General features: G+C 43.7%; 1 protein-coding gene across 3 annotated transcripts in view; it reads left to right on the plus strand.

Moving 5' to 3' along the window:
- The window catches only part of LOC110525587 (syntaxin-2), a 146,773-nt gene that overhangs the window by 106,312 nt on the left and 14,499 nt on the right, over positions 1-25,962 (plus strand). For all 3 annotated transcript variants that reach the window (XM_090237411.1, XM_090237409.1, XM_090237410.1), the window contains 9 exons: positions 1,866-1,970; positions 3,276-3,326; positions 3,905-3,925; positions 6,854-6,895; positions 7,247-7,457; positions 8,248-8,402; positions 8,895-8,974; positions 9,643-9,752; positions 16,027-17,094. In XM_090237411.1, the coding sequence (XP_090093537.1) occupies positions 1,866-1,970; positions 3,276-3,326; positions 3,905-3,925; positions 6,854-6,895; positions 7,247-7,457; positions 8,248-8,402; positions 8,895-8,974; positions 9,643-9,752; positions 16,027-17,094 (1,843 nt within the window). The remainder of the gene's footprint in view (positions 1-1,865; positions 1,971-3,275; positions 3,327-3,904; positions 3,926-6,853; positions 6,896-7,246; positions 7,458-8,247; positions 8,403-8,894; positions 8,975-9,642; positions 9,753-16,026; positions 17,095-25,962) is intronic.

Raw genomic sequence — 25,962 nt, forward strand, 5'->3', positions numbered from 1 at the left:
ACACGAAAGGCCACCTGGCTAGGACCAGTCCAGTATGAATGGGCACCTGGCTCGGACCAGTCCAGTATGAATGGGCACCTGGCTAGGACCAGTCCAGTATGAATGGGCACCTGGCTAGGACCAGTCCAGTATGAATGGGCACCTGGCTAGGACCAGTCCAGTATGAATGGGCACCTGGCTAGGACCAGTCCAGTATGAATGGGCACCTGGCTAGGACCAGTCCAGTACGAATGGGAACCTGGCTTGGACCAGCCCAGTACGAATGGGCACCTGGCTAAGACCAGTCCTGTACGAATGGGCACCTGGCTAAGACCAGTCCAGTACGAATGGGCACCTGGCTAAGACCAGTCCTGTAGGAATGGGCACCTGGCTCGGACCAGCCCAGTACGAATGGGCACCTGGCTAAGACCAGTCCAGTATGAATGGGCACCTGGCTCGGACCAGCCCAGTACGAATGAGCACCTGGCTCGGACCAGCCCAGTACGAATGGGCACCTGGCTATGACCAGCCCTGTACGAATGGGCACCTGGCTAAGACCAGTCCTGTACGAATGGGCACCTGGCTAAGACCAGTCCTGTACGAATGGGCACCTGGCTAAGACCAGTCCAGTACAAATGGGCACCTGGCCAAGACCAGTCCTGTACGAATGGGCACCTGGCTAAGACCAGTCCAGTATGAATGGGCACCTGGCTTGGACCATCCTGTACGAATGGGCACCTGGCTAGGACCATCCTGTACGAATGGGCACCTGGCTAGGACCAGTCCAGGAGGAGTGGGCACCTGGCTAGGACCAGTCCAGTACGAATGGGCACCTGGCTTGGACCATCCTGTACGAATGGGAACCTGGCTAGGACCATCCTGTACGAATGGGCACCTGTCTAAGACCAGTCCAGGAGGAATGGGCACCTGGCTTGGATCAGTCCAGGAGGAATGGGCACCTGGCTTGGACCATCCTGTACGAATGGGCACCTGGCTTGGACCACTCCAGCGCGCTGTGGAATGTGATTGTGCATGATGAGGCGCGTCTATGAGTTCAGTGAATATGTGGAAGGGGTGGGAGAGGGGAGAGCTGGGGTTGGGTATCACTGTTCATGATGACAATATCACACACAGGCTTGATGACATGAAATAACCCAGGGGATAGATGTGTATTGGACGGCATGAAAATGTAATGAAAATGTTTTCTGATTCTTGCCATTTAAACGAAAGCAATAAGATGACTAGATGGCACTTTGACATAATGGTTGAGGAAGGCCGTGCATTTAGCCTTTGTTTTGTATGGCTTCTTTTGTTAATGATGACCACGGACAAGTGAGCACGCCTTGGAGTTTGTGCACCCTTTTCATGTAACTTAAAACCCTGTATTGATCATGCAAATACATCATTGCTTAGGACAGCTCTTCTGTAGTGACATCACACACAGGTATTGTTTCACAAAGGGTGCAGCAAACTGAGAAGAGTTGATTGATGATTGGTTGATCATGCACAGCAAAGCTTCTCCAGTTCTCATCCAAACATGTTCAAACATTCCTTCTAGTATGGATTCTGACGTTAAGATCCAGGCTTTTGGGGGTGGATCTCTCTCATTTAGATCATTTGATACAAACTGTAAATTGACATTGGTCTTTGACATTGGTCACATGGGTGTTTTGACATAACCTATGCCTAAAGTTTGGAAGACTTGGAGGTCCAATAACTGTCATCAAGCTCAGTATTTGTAACATATAAGCCAGGAGTTTGTTGAGGACAGATGACTGGAGACTTGCCTGATGTCATGAGTTTTTACTTCTACTAACAGCAGCCCTCTCTATGCCCCAAACCACCCTCCTTCTGTCTCCCACCTCCCCCCCGCCCTCTGAGGACAGCATATGCGTGAGGCTGCAGAGCGGAGGCAGCAGCTAGAGTTGGAGCATGAACAAGCCTTGGCTGTACTCAATGCAAAGCAGCAGGAGATTGACCTTCTGCAGCAGGTAAGGTCACCATGTCAGCGCTAGCTGCACAGGGAGGGCCGCCACTCTTGTTAGCCCAGACCAGTGCTGGGTCAGAGGTCAAAGAGCTTTGTGTTGAGCACTGCTACAGCTTCGCCGTATCCTCTTAAATCCTTCAGCTGTCTGTCTGTCTGTCTGCCAGCCCCCCAGGCTGTGGGGCGAGAGAGAGAGAGAGAGAGAGAGAGAGAGAGTGCTGGAACCAAGTAACTCAGTAACAAGCTCTTACCCTGCTACAGGGAGCATTTTAGCACAATACAACTTTAAAGTTGGATCAGACTTGATGTTTTTTGTTGGCTTGATAAAAGGCTGGTCCGGATGATTTGACATAGTCCCTGCCGCCTCTGAGGAGAGGGGCTGATGTCAAGCAACACATCATCTGGAATCATCAGCCTCTCTCTCTCTCTCTCTCTCTCTCTCTCTCTCTCTCACTCTCGCTCTCTCGCTCGCGCTCTCTCGCTCTCTCTCGCGCGCTCTCTTGCTCTCTCTCTCTCACACTCTCACACTCTCTCACACACTCTCTCTCTCTCTCTCTCTCTCTCTCTCTCTCACACACTCTCTCTCTCTCACACTCTGTCTCGCTCTCTCTCTCTCTCACACTCTCGCTCTCTCTCGCTCTCTCTCTCACACTCTCTCACACTCACACTCTTTCTCTCGCTCTCTCTCTCTCTCTCTCTCTCTCTCTCTCTCTCACTCTCTCTCCATCTCTCTCTGTCTCTCTCTGTTTAACTCTCTCTCTCACTGCCTGTGCTACTTATTTTAGAGTTGGCCATAAATACGCTCTGTTTTCTCTCATTAGCAAAAGGAGCTCATTACAGCGTTATCGTTCTATAGAGACCCTGGCTGCTTTCTGCGTTCTCTACAATTAATTGCCTCCGAAGTGGATTCATGAAATTGGAAAGTCTGCAGATGTTTTCCTATTCATGTGGAACGTTAGTTTTCTCAACAGATGTTCCCAGTCACATGAAGTAAACTAGCATGCATTATTTTATGTTTATTATACACTACAGTGGGTTTATATCAAACAAAGATGAATCTTCTAGAAGAGCCCCTCAATCTAGTTTCAAGAGAGCACTACAGAAGTATATGAAGATACATTATTAATTGTTTGTTATAATTGTTTTAATGTTTACACACCATTGTTTTCATAGATGGCCTTCATAACAGCTCAAACAGCATTTTGTTGAGTGTTTTTTTGCGTGCTGTCCAGCCAGTTCCCAATGATCCAGTTGTTGAGGTAATAATGGGTTGTATGTGTTTCGAATGTAACACAGATGTTATGTTTTACAGGCTCAGGTTGAGGCTAAGAAGGAGCATGAGGGAGCTGTCCATCTGTTAGAGGTGAGTGTCTGGGCACTGGGGGGGTGACAGGAGGTTGGCCTGCCATGTTGTGTGTGCGTGTGTTTGTGTGTGTCTGCTTTTGGAGTGTGTGTGTGTGTGTGTGTACGGCTCAGCCTGACAGTCGGACATGTGTGAGCCCAGGGTCATTTTCTACTGGCTCTGTCTGTGAGACCCTGTTCACTCTGTTGAAGGTTGTGAATGTGGCATGCATAAAGACTAAGACCAAATGGAATAATAGATTCTTGCCCATGACGACTTTATTTTGATGATTTTGAAAGTCTAAACTGTAACTAGCAGTGCAGAAATAAGAACGGAAGAGTGCTATTGATATGACACATTAGCTATTGTGTTTTTGTAAATGTGTATTCAGTATATACAAACAGTATTATATCGACATACATCGTTATTGATCACTATATTATTTAAAATGTGTGGTTGTTTATTATTATTATTAACAAATAATTTTGCATGAGTGCCACGGAAAATCTTCTGTTTTGATTTGAAGGTGTGTATGAGTGTTCATATGTGTAATTGTTCTTTTTCACTGTGTTATTGGTGTGTGTTTTATGCATATACAGAACCACTTGGACAGCATGCAGGTATTTCAGAATTGTTTTTGTTTACTTGATATTTCCATCTCTGCCTGTACAATACAATATACATCAGGCAATATATCCCCCTAGTTTTTGGCTCTTTCAAAATAAATCATGATGGAATGACATTTCAGAATTGGAAAGGCAATGTTTTGGGGATTCAATTGATAGTCACATTTTAAGCATACACCACACCAAAGTGGCAGTCCATCAAGAGGTCACTTTCATAATCAGATTTTGGCGGGAGATATTGTGTTAGATTTACGGTGCATTCGGAAAGTATTCCGAACCCTTGACTTTTTCCACATTTTGTTACATTACAGCCTTATTCTGAAATGGATTAAATAAAAAACCTCCTCATGAATCTACACAATTTTAGCAAATTTGTAAAAAATAAAAAACATAAATAGCTTATTTACAAGTATTCAGTCCCTTTGCTATGAGACTCGAAATTGAGCTCAGGTGCGTCTGTTTCCATTGATCATCCTTGAGATGTTTCTTCAACTTGATTGGAATCCACCTGTGGTAAATTCAATTGATTGAACATGATACAGACACACACCTGTCTGTATAAGGTCCCACAGTTGACCTATGAGGTTGAAGGAATTGTCCGTAGAGCTCAGAGGCAGGATTGTGTCGAGGCACAGATCTGGGGAAGGGTACCTAAAAATGTCAGCAGCATTGAAGGTCCCCAAGAACACACACTCCATCATTCTTAAATGGAAGAAGTTTGGAACCACCAAGACTCTTCCTAGATCCGCCAGGCCAAACTGAGCAATCGGGGGAGAAGAGCCTTGGTCAGGGAGGTGACCAAGAACCTGATGGTCACTCTGACAGAGCTCCAGAGTTCCAATGTGGAGATGGGAGAACCTTCCAGTAGGACAACCATCTCTGCAGCACTCCACCAATCAGGCCTTTATGGTAGAGTGGCCAGATGCTAGCCACTCCTCAGTAAAAGGCACATGACAGCCCACTTGGAGTTTGCCAAAAGGCACCTAAAGGACTCTCAGACCATGAGAAAAAGATTCTCTGGTCTGATGAAACCCAGATTGAACTCTTTGGCCTGAATGCCAAGCGTCACGTCTGGAGGAAACCTTGCACCATCACTACGGTGAAGCATGGTGGTGGCAGAATCATGCTGTGGGGATGTTTTTCAGCGGCAGGCACTGGGATACTAGTCAGGATCAAGGGACAGATGAAGGGAGCAAAGTACAGAGAGATCCTTGATGAAAACCTGCTCCAGAGCACTCAGGACTTCAGACTGGGGCGAACGTTCACCTTCCAACAGGACAACGACCCTAAGCACACAGCCAAGACAACCCAGGAGTGGCTTCGGGACAAGTCTCTGAATGTCCTTGAGTGGCCCAAACATCCCTGAAGAGACCTGAAAATAGCTGTGCAGTAATGCTAGCCATCCAACCTGACAGAGCTTGAGAGGATCTGCAGAGAAGAATGGGAGAAACTCCCCAAATACATGTGTGCCAAGCTTGTAGCGTCATACCCAAGAAGAGGTGTGAATACTTATGTAAATGATATATTTCATTTTTATTTATTTTTTATAAACTGGCAAACATTTCTAAAAGCCTGTTTTTGCTTCGTTGTTATGGGGTATTGTGTGTAGATTGATGAGGGGGAAAAAACAATGTAATCCATTTTAGAATAAGGTTGTGACGTAACAACATTTGGAAATTGTGAACTGGTCTGATTACTTTCCAAATGCCCTGTATTTTCATTTTGAAACATAAGATTCAAGAGCTGAACAATGTCATATACTGAGGTGAAACAATGGCTACTCAATAATTCATTGCTACGGTTTTGTTGTTGTAGCTAGCTGCTGTTCATGATTTTATTTTGATTTAATGTTTATTTAGCCCGTCAAGTCAATTAAGAACAAATGATTATTTACAAAAAGATGCATAGTTGTATTGTTGTATCTGTGCAGACAGAAACATGTTTCAGTTGTTGAATGTTTGCTTTCCAAAAGCAAGGCTGTCCTAGCCACACAATGATGGTTCACACTCGCATCCTCCATTCAGCTTGTCATCAATGCATGTGTAGGCATCCACACTCCTCTAGGCTCAGAGCCTGCTCTGTTACCGGACAGTCACTGGGGAAGGGGTTGTCACAGGACACAACAAGACAGAAGGCCTGACTGGGACATAGGAGAGGCCATCAGACAATCGCTCTCATCATCACTCATTTGAGTTATGCCTCCATTTTAGTTATGGCATCATTCTAATGTCTGAGGAATTGTGTTTAGATGCTGGCATAATGGAAACAATTGATGTTATGAGGACATTGTAACCGTTCATTCTGGTTGGAGTTGCATGCAGGGCAGCATGTTTCACAAGGCTACTACAGGACTGGTCATACACCCAGGGGAGGGCTTTAAGATGGTGAAAGGCTGACCACCCTCTGTGTTAATGCATCAACCCATTGAATCATATGCAGTGATTGCGAATGCTAATCCTCCTCTAACAGCATGTTCACGTGCTGACAAACAATAACTTGTCTGCATGAAAGTCATGAATAAAACGCCACAGACATTAGGCATCACTGCTTTGGGGAAAGTGTGCAGCAAATGACATGGTAGCTTCAGCAATGCTCTCAGGGTGGTCTGATGAAGGGGCTGATTTGGGTTTATGTGAAGAGGGGTTGTCTGTCTCCATTTGATGCTTACCACTCAACACTTACTCCTGCCCAAGGGAAGATCTTGAGCTGGATACCCCTGGGGTTTCTGCTAGGCCTGCCTATTCTCCCACTGTACCGTAGTCTCCGGGCCAGTGTGGAGAACAGACAGTATTTCACTGTAGAAAGCCAAGGATTTGATTGCATGGTTCTATGATGTTTTAATTGCTGTTGCCCCTCTTTTGTCGGCTTCGTAACTCATGATGATGACTCTTGCCTTTATTTTACTATCTCTGTGCAATGAAGTTGAGGAGCATTCCCCGCGCTTTGAACACAGTGCAGTTTTTGGTATGCATACTTCCTCTTAACAAGAGGCTGCTCTATAGAATAATGTGCATTAACTGTAGTCCTGCATGTGATCTGCGTACTGTGACTAGTTTAGGTGTTTATGACTGGAATGTATTTTACCTGATAGGAAATTTAAGGTGTCAACTCCCTTTTCTCTGTAATTTAAAGTCCAATATCTCATCCTACCTAATTTTGTGTGTGTATTTATACAAATATACAGTTTTGGGTTTCAGATTTTCTCTTTCTTTCACTTTATTTCCTTCTGTTACTTTCTTCTCTTTTGTCTCTCTACTTCTTCCTTCCTTTTCTCCCCCTCTCTGTCTTTCTCTCTCACTCGCTATCTGTCGCCAGGCCAAAGTCCGAGATCTGGAGGAGAAATGTCGGACACAAAGTGAGCAGTTCAACCTCCTGTCCAAAGAGCTGGAGAAGTTCCGGCTACAGACTGGAAAGTTTGATACCCTTGGCAGTGGCACCGATCCCTTAACTGTGTGTGAATCCCCTGGATCGCCAAACAAATCCCTCTCCCAGCTCTTCAACGGGCTGGCCGCCCCCACAGGGAAAGGTTAGACGAATCGCAGAAGAGCTTTGTTTTAGCTTGTCTGTGTACATTATGTACGCCATAGACCACAGCTCAGACGAGAACATTCATAATAATGTGATTTCAGTCATCTGTGAGCTGTATGTGGACGTTTGATCTGTTAAATCAGACAGTGGAAGCGGCGGAAAGCTTTAGTCTCGCAAAATGACACCAAAATACATTTGAAATAAACAATTCAGTATTATGAGGATGGAAAGACAAACGTGCAGCTGCTCCTGAAATTGGAGGTCTGGGAGGCCGTGCTTGTGACGTACGTGGCTCAACATAGAGCAAGTAGCCTAATGAAATAATCAATCAGGGTACTGGATGACATAGCCTTTACCACTGCTTGGCACATTCTTGTTGTTGACTTAAATAATAATACTGACGTTTACATTGGGCCTGTGCCTGGAATCTAACTCTCCTTCTGATTACATAAGGATCTGTATGTTTTTTAACACTAATGCAATTAGGATGATTATTTTCCTAATTGTTAATGGGTTGTATCCATCTGTTGTTTGTGCTGTTGGTTCTTACAATGTTATCTATTACTTTCAATGGTATCTAATCAAATGAGGTATGGAGGATGATGAAGATGATGATGATGAATGGTGATAATAACGATGAATGACGATCACATGATGAAATGGATAAATAATTGTATGTGATATATTGCACTCCATTTTGGACATTAGTGCTACGCACAGATATAAATATGATTTCAGCAGGCGCAGTCATATTTCAGATCTTAGCTCTTCCTTTGTTTTGCCCGCAGGCAATGAGAGTCCGCTGAGCAGATCTGTGATCTCTGAGTTCATCCGACCGCTCCAGATCTGTGGGGACAAGCCGGAGCTCGTGTCTGTAAAGCCAACATTCCTCACCCGCAGCAGCAGCCGGACTGGCAGCTCTCAACGGGCCCTCCTCACTGAGGTGAGTCCTACTAGGTCCCTCCCTCCCTCCCTCCCTCCCTCCCTCCCTCCCTCCCTCCCTCCCTCCCTCCCTCCCCTCTAGCCCTGATTATATAAGCCTAATCAAGATGGACCTAAATAGCTTGATTGCCCTTTCAAAAAACTCCTCAGAAGATGGTAAAGCATTAATTACACTGTTACATAATTACAGCATTTATTACATGATTGCAAAATTGCTTCCTGTTTTGAAAGTATAAGCTGAAGTCCCACTCAGGTGGAGATGTAGGACTGAGGAAACACAGTGATGCAGAAAGGCCTTTTCACACCCCATCCTATCTGTTTCCTTTTACTCTCCTCTGCTGGGAGGTTTGGCAGGTTTACCAAGTGTGTATAGGATATGTTTATAGGCTCTGCTATCATCCCACTGATTTCCACCATAGAAATGTCCACCATGAAAACAAAAATAAATGTAATTTGGTTGTTACATCTCTCAAGGTTGGTTCTCTCTTATCAGATGGACAAAGAACTAAGCTCAACGACTAGGACCAAGAAGAGGTTCACAGGCAAGGTCCGTCTGTGCATCGCCCGGTACAGGTGAGAGGAGTGAGCAGCTTTGAGATGCCTTACACTACAGTGTTATATTAAAAATGCATCCCTGCACAGCACTTTTCAGAAGTGTTTTCCACCTACATTGTCCCACTGAGGTTTGAACTCACCTCTTAATAATGATGCAGTGCTATGCTCTCACCAAATAAAATGAACTGTCAGCTGAAATAATTGGAATCCCCTAGAACAAAGGCAAATACATGAATGGAACCCAGTGCTGTCCACCCCCACTGTTTTTTTCTATCTCATTTAGCCTGTTGGAAAATGTTATATTTTATATTAGTTTTTTATTGCAGCACTCAGCAATTCCCCTATCACAAAGTTACACAAGGGTACTGCTACTGCAGTGTTTGTGGCAAAAATGTAACTGTGCTTGGATTTGTTTGGAATTGCTCGGATACTATTTAGCTAGGCTACTCTGCTTTCCCATCACAATGTCATCAAGTTTTGACAGAAGCTAATTGTCCATACACAGTTCCTAATATTGTGCTTAATAATTGTCTCATTTTGATCCTAGGTTTTGAACCTTTTTGAACCTGAATTCATCATCTAGCCTGAGATAATTGGACACATATCCACTTGTGTTTGGTTCAGAGGAGCAACGCAGCGAGTTCATCAGCTTGATTCTATTGTACTCTACTCTTTCTTTCCCCCAGTTATAACCCCTGTAATGGGCCCAATGAGCATCCTGAGGCAGAGCTCCCCCTGGTGGCAGGGAAGTACCTCTACGTGTATGGGACCATGGATGATGACGGCTTCTATGAAGGTCTGATATCTCACTGTGTTTTACCCTCTCTCTCTTAAAAACCAATTCACATGATTTAAAAATGATTCTAATTTCAGAGCAGAATGATTGTTGCTGCTAAGAGACAGCATGGATTATGGGATGTATTTACTGTATGGGCATTCGAAGAGACGAGGATTAGGCAGTTGTGGATCAATCAGTGCTAATGTGGCTTTTACGATTGTCCTCTCTAGTCTTCACTGTACTTGGAGAGTTGTTGTTTATACTACTTACTACTCGTCACTGTGAGAGTTGTTGTTAATACTACTTACTGCTCGTCACTGTGAGAGTTGTTAATACTACTTACTGCTCGTCACTGTGAGAGTTGTTGTTTATACTACTTACTGCTCGTCACTGTGAGAGTTGTTGTTTATACTACTTACTACTCGTCACTGTGAGAGTTGTTGTTTATACTACTTACTGCTCTTCACTGTGAGAGTTGTTAATACTACTTACTGCTCGTCACTGTGAGAGTTGTTGTTTAAACTACTTACTGCTCGTCACTGTGAGAGTTGTTGTTTATACTACTTACTGCTCGTCACTGTGAGAGTTGTTGTTTATACTACTTACTACTCGTCACTGTGAGAGTTGTTGTTTATACTACTTACTACTCGTCACTGTGAGAGTTGTTAATACTACCTACTGCTCGTCACTGTGAGAGTTGTTGTTTATACTACTTACTACTCGTCACTGTGAGAGTTGTTGTTTATACTACTTACTACTCGTCACTGTGAGAGTTGTTAATACTACTTACTGCTCGTCACTGTGAGAGTTGTTAATACTACTTACTGCTCATCCATGTGAAAGTTGTTGTTAATACTACTTACTGCTCTTCACTATGTGTTGTTAATACTACTTACTGCTCTTCACTGTGTGTTGTTAATACTACTTACTGCTCATCCATGTGAGAGTTGTTAATACTACTTACTGCTCGTCACTGTTCGTGTTGTTGTTAATACTACTTACTGCTCGTCACTGTGAAAGTTGTTGTTAATATTACTTACTGCTCGTCACTGTGAGTGTTGTTGTTAATACTACTTATTGCTCGTCACTGTGAGTGTTGTTGTTAATACTACTTACTGCGCGTCACTGTGAAAGTTGTTGTTAATACTACTTACTGCTCTTCACTATGTGTTGTTAATACTAGTTACTGCTCTTCACTGTGTGTTGTTAATACTACTTACTGCTCATCCATGTGAGAGTTGTTAATATTACTTACTGCTCGTCACTGTGAGTGTTGTTGTTAATACTACTTACTGCTCGTCACTGTGAAAGTTGTTGTTAATATTACTTACTGCTCGTCACTGTGAGTGTTGTTGTTAATACTACTTACTGCTCGTCACTGTGAAAGTTGTTGTTAATACTACTTACTGCTCTTCACTATGTGTTGTTAATACTAGTTACTGCTCTTCACTGTGTGTTGTTAATACTACTTACTGCTCGTCACTGTGAAAGTTGTTGTTAATGCTAGTTATTGCTCTTCCCTGTGTGTTGTTAATACTACTTACTGCTCGTCACTGTGAAAGTTGTTGTTAATACTAGTTATTGCTCGTCAATGTGAGAGTTGTTGTTTATACTACTTACTACTCGTCACTGTGAGAGTTGTTGTTTATACTACTTACTGCTTGTCACTGTGAGAGTTGTTGTTTATACTACTTACTACTCGTCACTGTGAGAGTTGTTGTTAATGTCACTTACTGCTCGTCACTATGAGAGTTGTTTATACTACTTACTAGAGGTTGACTGATTAATCGGAATGGACGATTAATTAGGGCCGATTTCAAGTTTTCATAGCAATCGGAAATCAGTGTTTTTGGACACCGATTTGGCAGATAAAAAAAATAAAAATGTACACCTTTATTTAATCTTTATTTAAGTAGGCAAGTCAGTTAAGAACACATAACTGCCTCATTCAGGGGCAGAACGACAGATTTTTACCTTGTCAGCTCGATTTTTACCTTGTCAGCCTTACAGTTAACTAGTCCAACGCTCTAACAGCTCGTCACTGTGAGAGTTGTTAATACTACTTACTGCTCGTCACTGTGAGAGTTGTTTATACTACTTACTGCTCGTCACTGTGAGAGTTGTTAATACTACTTACTGCTCGTCACTGTGAGAGTTGTTGTTTATACTACTTACTGCTCGTCACTGTGAGAGTTGTTAATACTACTTACTGCTCATCACTGTGAGAGTTGTTAATACTACTTACTGCTCGTCACTGTGAGTGTTGTTAATACTACTTACAGCTCGTCACTGTGAGTGTTGTTAATACTACTTACTGCTCGTCACTGTGAGTGTTGTTAATACTACTTACTGCTCGTCACTGTTAGAGTTGTTAATACTACTTACAGCTCGTCACTGTGAGAGTTGTTTATACTACTTACTGCTCGTCACTGTGAGAGTTGTTAATACTACTTACTGCTCGTCACTGTGAGAGTTGTTGTTTATACTACTTACTGCTCGTCACTGTGAGAGTTGTTAATACTACTTACTGCTCGTCACTGTGAGAGTTGTTAATACTACTTACTGCTCGTCACTGTTAGAGTTGTTAATACTACTTACTGCTCGTCACTGTGAGTGTTGTTAATACTACTTACTGCTCGTCACTGTGAGTGTTGTTAATACTACTTACAGCTCGTCACTGTGAGTGTTGTTAATACTACTTACTGCTCGTCACTGTGAGTGTTGTTAATACTACTTACTGCTCGTCACTGTTAGAGTTGTTAATACTACTTACAGCTCGTCACTGTGAGAGTTGTTTATACTACTTACTGCTCGTCACTGTGAGAGTTGTTAATACTACTTACTGCTCGTCACTGTGAGAGTTGTTAATACTACTTACAGCTCTAACCACCTGATTACATTGCACTCCACGAGGCGCCTGCCTGTTACGCGAATGCAATAGAAGCCAAGGTAAGTTGCTAGCTAGCATTAAACTTATCTTTAAAAAAACAATCAATCAATCATAATCAATAGTTAACTCCACATGGTTGATGATATTACTAGTTTATCTAGCGTGTCCTGCGTTGCATATAATCGATGCGGTGCGTATCGTTGCTCCAATGTGTACCTAACCATAAACATCAATGCCTTTCTTAAAATCAATACACAAGTATATATTTTTAAACCTGCATATTTAGCTAAAATAAATCCAGGTTAGCAGGCAATATTAACCAGGTGAAATTGTGTCACTTCTCTTGCGTTCATTGCACTCAGAGTCAGTGTACATGCAACAGTTTGGGCCGCCTAATTTGCCAGAATTTTACGTAATTATGACATAACATTGAAGGTTGTGCAATGTAACAGGAATATTTAGACTTATGGATGCCACCCGTTAGATAAAATACGGAACAGTTCCATATTTCACTGAAAGAATAAACGTCTTGTTTTCGAGATGATTATTTCCGGATTCGACCATATTAATGACCTGTGTGTTATTATGTTATAACAAAGTCTATGATTTGATAGAGCAGTCTGACTGTGCGATGGTAGGCACCAGCAGGCTCATAAGCATTCATTCAACAGCACTTTAGTGCGTTTTGCCAGCAGCTCTTTGCAATGCTTCAAGCATTGAGCTGTTTATGACTTCAATCCCATTAACTACCGAGATTAGGCTGGTGTAACCGATGTGAAATGGCTAGCGGGGTGCACGCTAATAGTGTTTAAAACGTCACTCGCTCTGAGACTTGGAGTGGTTGTTCCACTTGCTCTGCAAGGGCCGCGGATTTTGTGGAGCGATGGGTAACTCTGCTTCGAGGGTGGCTGCTGTCGATGTGTTCCTGGTTCGAGCCCAGGTAGGGTCGAGGAGAGGGACGGAAGCTATACTGTTACACTGGCAATACTAAAGTCCCTATAAGAACATCCAATAGTCAAAGGTATATGAAATACAAATGGTATAGAGGGAAATAGTTCTATAATTCCTATAATAACTACAACCTAAAACTTCTTACCTGGGAATTTTGAAGACTCATGTTAAAAGGAACCACCAGCTTTCATAGGTTCTCATGTTCTGAGCAAGGAACTTAAACGTTAGCTTTTTTACCTGGCACATATTGCACTTTTACTTTCTTCTCCAACACTTTGCTTTTGCATTATTTAAACCAAATTGAACATGTTTCATTATTTATTTGAGGCTAAATTGATTTTATTGATGTATTATATTAAGTTAAAATAAGTGTTCATTCAGTATTGTTGTAATTGTCATTATTACAAATACATTTTAAGAATCGTCCGATTAATCGGTATCGGCTTTTTTTGGTCCTCCAATAATCGTTATCGGCGTTGAAAAATCATAATCGGTCAACCTCTACTACTTACTGCTCATCACTGTTAGAGTTGTTAATATTACTTACTGCTCGTCACTGTTAGAGTTGTTAATACTACTTCATGCTCGTCACTGTGAGAGTTGTTAATATTACTTACTGCTCGTCACTGTTAGAGTTGTTAATATTACTTACTGCTCGTCACTGTTAGAGTTGTTTATACTACTTACTGCTCGTCACTGTTAGAGTTGTTAATACTACTTACTGCTCGTCACTGTTAGAGTTGTTAATACTACTTACTGCTCGTCACTGTTAGAGTTGTTAATACTACTTACTGCTCGTCACTGTTAGAGTTGTTAATACTACTTACTGCTCATCACTGTTAGAGTTGTTAATATTACTTACTGCTCATCACTGTGAGAGTTGTTAATACTACTTACTGCTCGTCACTGTGAGAGTTGTTAATACTACTTACTGCTCGTCACTGTTAGAGTTGTTAATATTACTTACTGCTCATCACTGTGAGAGTTGTTAATACTACTTACTGCTCATCACTGTTAGAGTTGTTAATACTACTTACTGCTCATCACTGTGAGAGTTGTTAATACTTCTTACTGCTCGTCACTGTTAGAGTTGTTAATACTACTTACTGCTCATCACTGTGAGAGTTGTTAATACTTCTTTCTGCTCGTCACTGTTAGAGTTGTTAATACTACTTACTGCTCATCACTGTGAGAGTTGTTAATACTACTTACTGCTCGTCACTGTTAGAGTTGTTAATACTACTTACTGCTCGTCACTGTTAGAGTTGTTGTTAACACTACTTACTGCTCGTCACTGTGAGAGTTGTTAATACTACTTCATGCTCGTCACTGTGAGAGTTGTTTATACTACTTAATGGTTGTCACTGTGAGAGTTGTAGTTAATACTACTTGCTGCTCTTCACTGTGACAGTTGTTAATACTACTTACTGCTCGTCACTGTTAGAGTTGTTGTTAATACTACTTACTGCTCGTCACTGTTAGAGTTGTTGTTAATACTACTTACTGCTCGTCACTGTGAGAGTTGTTAATACTACTTCATGCTCGTCACTGTGAGAGTTGTTTATACTACTTACTGCTCGTCACTGCTAGAGTTGTTAATACTACTTACTGCTCGTCACTTTTAGAGTTGTTAATACTACTTACTGCTCGTCACTGTTAGAGTTGTTAATACTACTTACTGCTCGTCACTGTTAGAGTTGTTAATACTACTTACTGCTCGTCACTGTTAGAGTTGTCAATACTACTTACTGCTCGTCACTGTGAGAGTTGTTAATACTACTTCATGCTCGTCACTGTGAGAGTTGTTAATACTACTTAATGGTTGTCACTGTGAGAGTTGTTAATACTACTTACTGCTCCTCACTGTGACAGTTGTTTATACTACTTAATGCTCGTTACTGTGAGTGTTGTTGTTAATACTACTTACTGCTCTTCACTGTGAGTGTTGTTAATACTAGTTACTGCTCTTCACTGTGAGTGTTGTTAATACTAGTTACTGCTCTTCACTGAGAGTTGTTAATACAACTTACTGCTCTTCACTGTGAGTGTTGTTGTTAATACTACTTACTGCTCTTCACTGTGAGTGTTGTTAATACTAGTTACTACTCTTCACTGTGAGAGTTGTTAATACTACCTACTGCTCTTCACTGTGAGTGTTGTTGTTAATACTACTTACTGCTCTTCACTGTGAGTGTTGTTAATACTAGTTACTACTCTTCACTGTGAGAGTTGTTAATACTACCTACTGCTCTTCACTGTGAGTGTTGTTAATACTAGTTACTACTCTTCACTGTGAGTGTTGTTGTTAATACTACTTACTGCTCTTCACTGTGAGTGTTGTTAATACTAGTTACTACTCTTCACTGTGAGAGTTGTTAATACTACCTACTGCTCTTCACTGTGAGTGTTGTTGTTAATAGTAATACTTACTGCTTTCTCTCTGTTCCTCAGGAGAGCTGCTGGATGGACAGCAGGGACTTGTCCCTTCCAACTTTGTGGACTTTGTTAAGGATGAGAAGATGCCCTCTGCTCAGCACAGGGACGGGGCCAAAGAGTCAGGCTACCTCAGTAGTAACCACAGCAGCCTGGGCTCCACAGGGCTTGGCAGCATGGGCCTGAGCAGCATCAGCAGCCTGCTATCTGACAGTAAACTGGACCTGGGGCCTAGCCTAGATAGAAACCTGGAGAGAAACCTTGAGAGAAACCTGGGGAGCAACCTCAGTTCCACTCTGGGTTCCACTCACGGTTCCACTCTGGGCAGCCACATGGGTTCCACTCTGGGTTCCACTCACGGTTCCAGTCATGGTTCCACTGGACTGGGTTCCAGTCTGAGCAGCACTCTGACCAGCCTGGGCAGCAGTAGTCTGGGCATGGACTTCCTGGGCTCCATGGGTTCCTGCAGCAATGGGACAGGGACCCTGGATGTCAGCATTGACGAGATTGGTGAAAATATTGTGCCTTACCCTCGCCGTATCAATCTGATCAAACAGCTGGCCAAGAGTGTGATCGTGTGCTGGGACCCTCCGGTGGTGCCGCCCGGCTGGGGCTCCATCAGTGGCTACAACGTCCTGGTGGACAAGGAGGTGAGGATGAGCGTGCCCTTTGGGGGCAAGACGAAGTCGCTTATCGAGAAACTTAACCTGGCCACCAATACCTACCGCATCTCGGTACAGAGCATCACAGAGCGGGGCCCATCTGACGAGCTGCGCTGCACTCTACTAGTGGGGAAGGATGTGGTGGTGGCTCCTTACTATCTGAGGGTGGACAACATCACACAGGTCTCTGCTGAGCTCTCCTGGCAGCCTAGCAACAGCAACTACAGCCACACCATCTTCCTGAACGAGGCTGAGTATGACATGGTGAAGGCAGGGGCCTACAAGTACCAGTTCTTCCAACTGAAGCCCATGACCGTTTACAAGGTGAAGGCCGTGGCGCGGACACACCAGATACCTTGGCAGATGCCCCTGGAGCACAGGGACAAGAGGGAGATCTCTGTGGAGTTCTGCACCCAGCCTGCAGGTCAGCCCACCTACTATCTCTCCCTTTCTCCCATCATTAAAACCAGTGGAGGCTGCTGAAGGGAGGACGGCTCATAATAATGGCTGGAATGCAGTGAATGGTTATCAAACCAAAGTAAATCACATGTTCGTGTTTGATATCATTCCATTTATGTTCCATCCATTACTATGAGCCGTCCTCCTCTCAGCAGCCTCCACTGGTTAAAACACACACTTAGTCATCTTTCCAGTCTCCCAAAGAGGTGTACTCAGCATAACTGGCCTGGTTGTTTGTCTCTTCAGGGTGCATTGAGCATGCAGTGCAATTGTAGTTAGTTCCTGCTGCTTCTGCTGCCTCTTGTATATCCAGCCTGCACAGCCGTATACTTTCACTGTGTTCTCCTGCTTTCAAAACCATTTCTGGCTAAAAAGCCTTTGGCAATTTGGCGTAAACACAGCAATCTATTTACTTTAGCTCTGACAAGCTTTGAGCCCATTATATTTACAACCTTGTACCTGACAGACATCTAAAGGCTCGTTTTCATATTTCTCAGTCACTTTTTTTTGATTGCCTTCAAGGATTTGTGTGTGCTGGCTTTGATAAGAGAGGCGCACGCTAAAGATGGAGGGGAAAAAGAAGTGTGATGAATAGACATCCAGGGAGCGTTTGCTGCAGAAGGCTGCATATTATCAGAGGACGAGAGTGAAAACCGAGTCGGTAGGGGAGAAAGAGAGAAACTCTAGATGCCTAATGTGTGTAAATAGTGTATGTTCTGTAGCTCTGTGTGACTGGTCTCCCCTGAGACCCCATACAGCTCTACACGCCACGAGAGAGAGAGAGAGAGAGAGAGAGAGAAAGAAGGGAGTGAAGAGAGAGAAAGAGACCGCGCAGTCATTACTATACATACAGTCTGCCAGCGCCCTTAAACCCACTGGCTGCTAGGTTTAGAACACTACCAATGATTTCCCTCTGTTGTCTGGACATTAGTAATTAGTGTTAATAAAAAAAGAAAATGAATTTGTGTTTAAAATAATGACTGAAGAACAAGCTTGTGAACTCTCAACTGTACATTTACGCAACCTTGAAATGAATTGAGCTGACCTGAATGTACTGACTAGCCCTGCTGTGTGTGAGTGACTGCTTGAGTCTAATGGAAGGGCAGAGGTCAGGAAGAGGTGAGAGGGAGGAGACAGGACAGAACAGGACAGGAAGGACAGCTGTACTGGGAGCTTTATGTGTTTAGGCAGCAGCAACAGGGAACACACTGGGCATTTATCTTATCAAGCTCCACCATCACATTGTGAGGTTAAGACAGCATTTGAGATGCTTTCAATTATTGGAAATTGGCCTTGTTCCTGTGGATGAAGTCACCAATTACATGACCCACTTCGTGCCCTCCGCCTAGCCAGTCCAGTTGACTGGAATATGTTGCTCATGTTGCGAACAAAGATGGTTAGAAATAACTGGATGTATCATGCAACCAAAACATCATACAAGGGTTCATACAAGGGTTCATACAAGGGTTCATACAAGGGTTCATACAAGGGTTCATACAAGGGTTCATACAAGGGTTCATACAAGGGTTCATACAAGGGTTTGTACAAGGGTTACTCCTACTGGTTTTTCTCTGCATGACTTTTAATAGATGGAAGGGTTTCACTGAGATGATTTAAATGCACATTTGAGCCCTCACTGACACTCATGCTTTATAATATTCATAGTTGAATGACTAAAACAGCTGAGTGCTCAGAATGCTCAGAATGTCTACTGCTGAATCCTCCTCTTCAGAAAGGAGTAGCTATATCTCTGCTGACACTCATCTAGTGGTGAAATGTGATTTAAGATGTATTGATGCACATTCTCAGACTGCTCTGCTCTGGGTGTCTTCTGCTCTGAACTTCACTGCTCTGCTTTGATTTTCACTGCTCTGATCTCCACTGCTCTGCTCTGATCTCCACTGCTCTGCTTTGAATTTCACTGCTCTGCTCTGATCTTCACTGCTCTGCTCTGATCTTCACTGCTCTGCTCTGATCTTCACTGCTCTGCTCTGATCTACACTGCTCTGCTCTGATCTTCACTGCTCTGCTCTGCTCTGCTCTTCACTGCTCTGCTCTGACCTTCACTGCTTTGCTCTGATCTACACTGCTCTGCTCTGCTCTTCACTGCTCTGCTCTGACCTTCACTGCTTTGCTCTGATCTTCACTGCTCTGCTCTGCTCTTCACTGCTCTGCTCTGCTCTTCACTGCTCTGCTCTGAACTTCACTGCTTTGCTCTGATCTTCACTGCTCTGCTCTGATCTTCACTGCTCTGCTCTGCTCTTCACTGCTCTGTTCTGCACTTCACTGCTCTGCTCTGAACTTCACTGCTTTGCTCTGATCTTCTCTGCTCTGCACTTCACTGCTCTGATCTTCTCTGATTTTCACTGCTCTGCTCTGATTTTCTCTGATTTTCACTGCTCTGCTCTGATCTTCACTGCTCTGCTCTGAACTTCACTGCTTTGCTCTGATCTTCTCTGCTCTGCACTTCACTGCTCTGATCTTCTCTGATTTTCACTGCTCTGCTCTGATTTTCTCTGATTTTCACTGCTCTGCTCTGATCTTCACTGCTCTGCTCTGATCTTCACTGCTCTGATCTTCACTGCTCTGCTCTGCTCTGGTCTTCACTGCTCTGCTCTGATTTTCACTGCTCTGCCTTTCACTGCTCTGCTTTGAACTTCTCTGCTCTGCTCTTCACTGCTCTACTATGACCTTCACTGCTCTGCTCTGATTTTCAGCTCTGCTATGACCTTCACTGCTCTGCTCTGCTCTGCTCTGCTCTGCTCTTCACTGCTCTGCTCTGACTTTCACTGCTTTACTCTGATATTCTCTGTTCTGCTCTGCTCTTCACTGCTCTGCTCTGATTTTCACTGCTCTTCTCTGCTCTGCTCCGCTCTACTCTACTGTGCCCTCTACTCTGCTCAACTCTGCTCTGTTCTCTACTCTGCTCTACTCCACTCTTTACTGCTCTGCTCTTTACTGCTCTGCTCAGAGATAATGCTGAATGGGTGTGTGTATGACTGTGTGTGTGTGTGTGTGTGTGTGTGTGCGTGCGTGCGTGCGTGCGTGCGTCTCTCTGCGGGGCACTGGCAGCTCAGCACAGATGGGTCCTGTTGATTTAGCATGCAGCAGAGCAGAGGTAGAGGGACTGTGAAAACCAACCTGACTGTCTCTGGCTGTTCTGAGGAATATTTGGACAGAAATCCTGACAGCATGATAATGTTACACCCATAGACATACAGTGCCTTGCGAAAGTATTCGGCCCCCTTGAACTTTGCGACCTTTTGCCACATTTCAGGCTTCAAACATAAAGATATAAAACTGTATTTTTTTGTGAAGAATCAACAACAAGTGGGACACAATCATGAAGTGGGACGACATTTATTGGATATTTCAAACTTTTTTAACAAATCAAAAACTGAAAAATTGGGCATGCAAAATTATTCAGCCCCTTTACTTTCAGTGCAGCAAACTCTCTCCAGAAGTTCAGTGAGGATCTCTGAATGATCCAATGGTGACCTAAATGACTAATGATGATAAATACAATCCACCTGTGTGTAATCAAGTCTCCGTATAAATGCACCTGCACTGTGATAGTCTCAGAGGTCCGTTAAAAGCGCAGAGAGCATCATGAAGAACAAGGAACACACCAGGCAGGTCCGAGATACTGTTGTGAAGAAGTTTAAAGCCGGATTTGGATACAAAAAGATTTCCCAAGCTTTAAACATCCCAAGGAGCACTGTGCAAGCGATAATATTGAAATGGAAGGAGTATCAGACCACTGCAAATCTACCAAGACCTGGCCGTCCCTCTAAACTTTCAGCTCATACAAGGAGAAGACTGATCAGAGATGCAGCCAAGAAGCCCATGATCACTCTGGATGAACTGCAGAGATCTACAGCTGAGGTGGGAGACTCTGTCCATAGGACAACAATCAGTCGTATATTGCACAAATCTGGCCTTTATGGAAGAGTGGCAAGAAGAAAGCCATTTCTTAAAGATGTCCATAAAAAGTGTTGTTTAAAGTTTGCCACAAGCCACCTGGGAGACACACCAAACATGTGGAAGAAGGTGCTCTGGTCAGATGAAACCAAAATTGAACTTTTTGGCAACAATGCAAAACGTTATGTTTGGCGTAAAAGCAACACAGCTCATCACACTGAACACACCATCCCCACTGTCAAACATGGTGGTGGCAGCCTCATGGTTTGGGCCTGCTTTTCTTCAGCAGGGACAGGGAAGATGGTTAAAATTGATGGGAAGATGGATGGAGCCAAATACAGGACCATTCTGGAAGAAAACCTGATGGAGTCTGCAAAATACCTGAGACTGGGACGGAGATTTGTCTTCCAACAAGACAATGATCCAAAACATAAAGCAAAATCTACAATGAAATGGTTCAAAAATAAACATATCCAGGTGTTAGAATGGCCAAGTCAAAGTCCAGACCTGAATCCAATCGAGAATCTGTGGAAAGAACTGAAAACTGCTGTTCACAAATGCTCTCCATCCAACCTCACTGAGCTCGAGCTGTTTTGCAAGGAGGAATGGGAAAACATTTCAGTCTCTCGATGTGCAAAACTGATAGAGACATACCCCAAGCGACTTACAGCTGTAATCGCAGCAAAAGGTGGCGCTACAAAGTATTAACTTAAGGGGGCTGAATAATTTTGCACGCCCAATTTTTCAGTTTTTGATTTGTTAAAAAGTTTGAAATATCCAATAAATGTCGTTCCACTTCATGATTGTGTCCCACTTGTTGTTGATTCTTCACAAAAAAATACAGTTTTATATCTTTATGTTTGAAGCCTGAAATGTGGCAAAAGGTCGCAAAGTTCAAGGGGGCCGAATAGGCACTGTACATATGTAGACATGCTGTAGTGGACACAAACATACACACCATGGGCTATGGTACGTACGGTACCCACACCTGAAGCATTACTTACATACATACATACATGCATACATACATACATTTAAATATATATATATATATATATATATATATTTCACCTTTATTTAACCAGGTAGGCCAGTTCTCATTTACAACTGCGACCTGGCCAAGATAAAGCAAAGCAGTGTGACACAACACACCAACACTTAAACAAATGTACAGTCAATAACACAATAGAAAATTCTATATACAGTGTGTGCAAATGGCGTAAGGAGGTAAGGCAATAAATAAGCCATAGTAGAGAAGTAATTACAATTTAGCAAGTTAACACTGGAGTGATAGATGTGCAGATGATGATGTGCAAGTAGAAATACTGGAAATACTGGTGTGCAAGAGCAAAAAAGTAAATAAAACAATATGGGGATGAGGTAGGTAGTTGGATGGGCTATTTACAGATGGGTTGTGTACAGCTGCAGCGATCGGTAAGCTGCACAGATAGCGGATGCTTGAAGTTAGTGAGGGAGGTATAAGTCTCCAACGTCAGTGATTTTTGCAATTCTTTCCAGTCATTGGCAGTATAGAACTGGAAGGAAAGGCGGCCAAAGGAAGTGTTGGCTTTGAGGATGACCAGTGAGATATACCTGCTGGAGCGCCTGCTACGCGTGGGTGTTGTTATAGTGACCAGTGAGCTGAGATAAGGCGGAGCTTTACCTAGCAGAGACTTATAGATGACATGGAGCCAGTGGGTCTGGCGGCGAATATGTAGCGAGGGCCAGCCGACGAGAGCATATAGGTCGCAGTAGTGGGTGGTATATGGGGCTTTGGTGACAAAACAGATGGCACTGTGATAGACTGCATCCAGTTTGCTGAGTAGAGTGTTGGAGGCTATTTTGTAAATGACATCGCCAAAGTTGAGGATTGGTAGGATAGTCAGTTTTACGAGGGTATGTTTGGCAGCGTGAGTGAAGGAGGCTTTGTTGCGAAATAGGAAGCCAATTCTAGATTTCATTTTGGATCGGAGATGTTTAATGTGAGTCTGGAAGGAGAGTTTCCAGTCTAGCCAGACACCTAGGTATTTGTAGTTGTCCACATATTCTAAGTCAGAACCGTCCAGAGTAGTGATGCGGGCGGGTGTGGCCAGCGATCGGTTGAAGAGCATGCATTTAGTTTGTGGTGTTGTATGGTATTGAACTTGTTAGGAGGTTTGTTAACACCGTGAAGGGCCAGAAGTATACAGAATGGTGTCGTCTGTGTAGAGGTGGATCAAGGAATCACCTGCAGCAAGAGCGACATCATTGATATTTACAGAAAAAAGAGTCGGCCCGAGAATTGAACCCTGTGGTACCACCATAGAGACTGACAGAGGTCTGGACAACAGGCCTTCCGATTTGACACACTGAACTATGTCTGAGAGGTAGTTGGTGAACCAGGCGAGGCAGTCAGTTGAGAAACCAAGGCTGTTCAGTCTGCCGATAAGAATGTCGAAAGCCTTTTATCGACGGCGGTTATGATATCGTTTAGTACCTTGAGCGTGGCTGAGGTGCACCCGTGACCAGCTCGGAAACCGGATTGCACAGCGGAGAAGGTACGGTGGGATTCGAAATGGTCAGTGATCTGTTTGTTAACTTGGCTTTCGAAGACTTTAGAAAGGCAGGGCAGGATGGATATAGTTCTATAACAGTTTGGGTCTAGAGTGTCTCCCTCTTTGAAGAGGGGGATGACCGTGGCAGCTTTCCAATCTTTAGGAATCTCAGACGAAACGAAAGAGAGGTTGAACAGACTGGTAATAGGGGTTGCAACAATGGCGGCGGATAATTTTAGAAAGAGAGGGTCCAGATTGTCTAGCCCAGCTGATTTGTACGGGTCCAGGTTTTGCAGCTCTTTCAGAACATCTACTATCTGGCTTTGGGAGAAGGAGAAGCTGGGGAGGCTTGGGCAAGTAGCTGTAGGGCAAGTAGCTGCAGGGGATGCAGAGCAGTTGGCTGGGGTTGGGGTAATCAGGAGGAAACATGGCCAGCCGTAGAGAAATGCTTTTTTAAATTCTAGATTTTCGTGGATTTATCAGTGGTGACAGTGTTTCCCAACCTCAGTGCAGTGGGCAGCTGGGAGGAGGTGCTCCTATTCTCCATGGACTTTACAGTGTCCCAAAACTTTTTGGAGTTACAGGATGCAAATTTCTGTTTGAAAAAGGTAGCCTTTGCTTTCCTAACTGACTGCGTGTATTGGTTCCTGACTTCCCTAAAAAGTTGCATATCGCGGGGACTATTCGATGCTAGTGCAGTCCGCCACAGGATGTTTTTGTGCTGGTGTAACAGTATAGCTTCTGTCCCTCTCCTCTCCTCGAACCAGGGACCCTCTGCACACAGACAACAGTCACCCTCAAAGCATCGTTACCCATTTCGCCACAAAAGCCACGGCCCTTGCAGAGCAAGGGGAACAACTACTTCAAGGTCTCAGAGCGAGTGACAGCACCAATTGAAACGCTATTAGCACGAACCCCGCTGAACTAGCTAGCCATTTCACATCCGTTACACTCACCCCCTTTTGACCTCCTCCTTTTCCGCAGCAACCAGTGATCTGGGTCAGCAGCATCAATGTAACAGCATAGCTTCCGTCCCTCTCCTCGCCCCTGCCGGGGCTCGAACCAGGGACCCTCTGCACACATCAACAACTGACACCCGCAAAGCATCGTTACCCATCACGCCACAAAAGCCTACTTCAAGGTCTCAGAGCGAACAACTACTTCAAGGTCTCAGAGCGAGTGACGTCACCAATTGAAACGCTATTAGCGCGCACTCCGCTAACTAGCTAGCCATTTTACATCGGTTACACTGGTCAAGGCCAGTCAGGTCTGGAGTGAACCAAGGGCTATATCTGTTCTTAGTTCTACATTTTTTGAAAGGGTCATGCTTATTTAAGATGGTGAGGAAATTACTTTTAAAGAACGACCAGGCATCCTCTACTGACGGGATGAGGTTAATATCCTTCCAGGATACCCGGGCCAGGTCGATTAGAAAGGCCTGCTCGCAGAAGTGTTTTAGGGAGAACCCAATCGAACAAGGGAGAAACCATGTACATACATACACGCATACATACATACATACATACTGTACAAGCCCATCCTCTCCAATTAAGGTGCCACCAACCTCCTGTGACACACACACATCCCTCGCTTATGTGTAGTACTTGTCCATCATGAGGTTGCTACAACCTAGCCTATGAATTAAAGTTTACAGCGTAGTTGCACAGGTCGAGAGAAATTTGAGTAATCAAGGTAACAGACATTGACACATTGAATACCGCCTTGCACATGCTTGCCTGCGTCTAGCTGATCAAGGGTGTAATCGTTAGTCCAACAGTTGTAAATGAGATTTTCTATTGGACAAATTCAGGTATGTTTATCCCCGTTTCGTTCCATTTACTTCCATTAAAGAAACATTTTTCAACAGAATCGTCAGAATGTATACACACCTGATCCCACGCAAACACGGTTAACTTTCATTGCATCCACATACAAACAACATGATCCCTTTGATCGTTGTATAATTCCTTGCATCTATGCACTCTCCTCCTCTCACATTTTCCCTTCACTTGTGGACTTCAGTGTACAACACATCAGCTGTCTATGGCCTGGCGAAAACACCTTTCCAAGCAAAAATCTTCATATCATACCTGCTAACTGCTATACACAGCCTACATTGTTGTCACCATATTAGCTAAAGTCATAGTCAACATAGCTACTAGAACTGACATATTAGTAAACCCGCTACAATCATGTTGTACAGAGTACAGTTAGCAAGCAGTTTAGCAGTTACACCGGCGGGCCCCGGTGGCAATAAATCAATTAAACCAAAAGCTTACCTCGACTTAGAAGAGTTTGTGTTGGATAGCCAGCTAACTAACCCAGCATCCCTATCTGTTTGAGCCAGGTGTTTGACTAGGCTAAACTAGCTAGCTGCA

This window comes from Oncorhynchus mykiss, chromosome 6 (genome assembly GCF_057628025.1).
Source record: "Oncorhynchus mykiss isolate SJ-2025 chromosome 6, ASM5762802v1, whole genome shotgun sequence".
Lineage (NCBI taxonomy): Eukaryota > Metazoa > Chordata > Actinopteri > Salmoniformes > Salmonidae > Oncorhynchus > Oncorhynchus mykiss.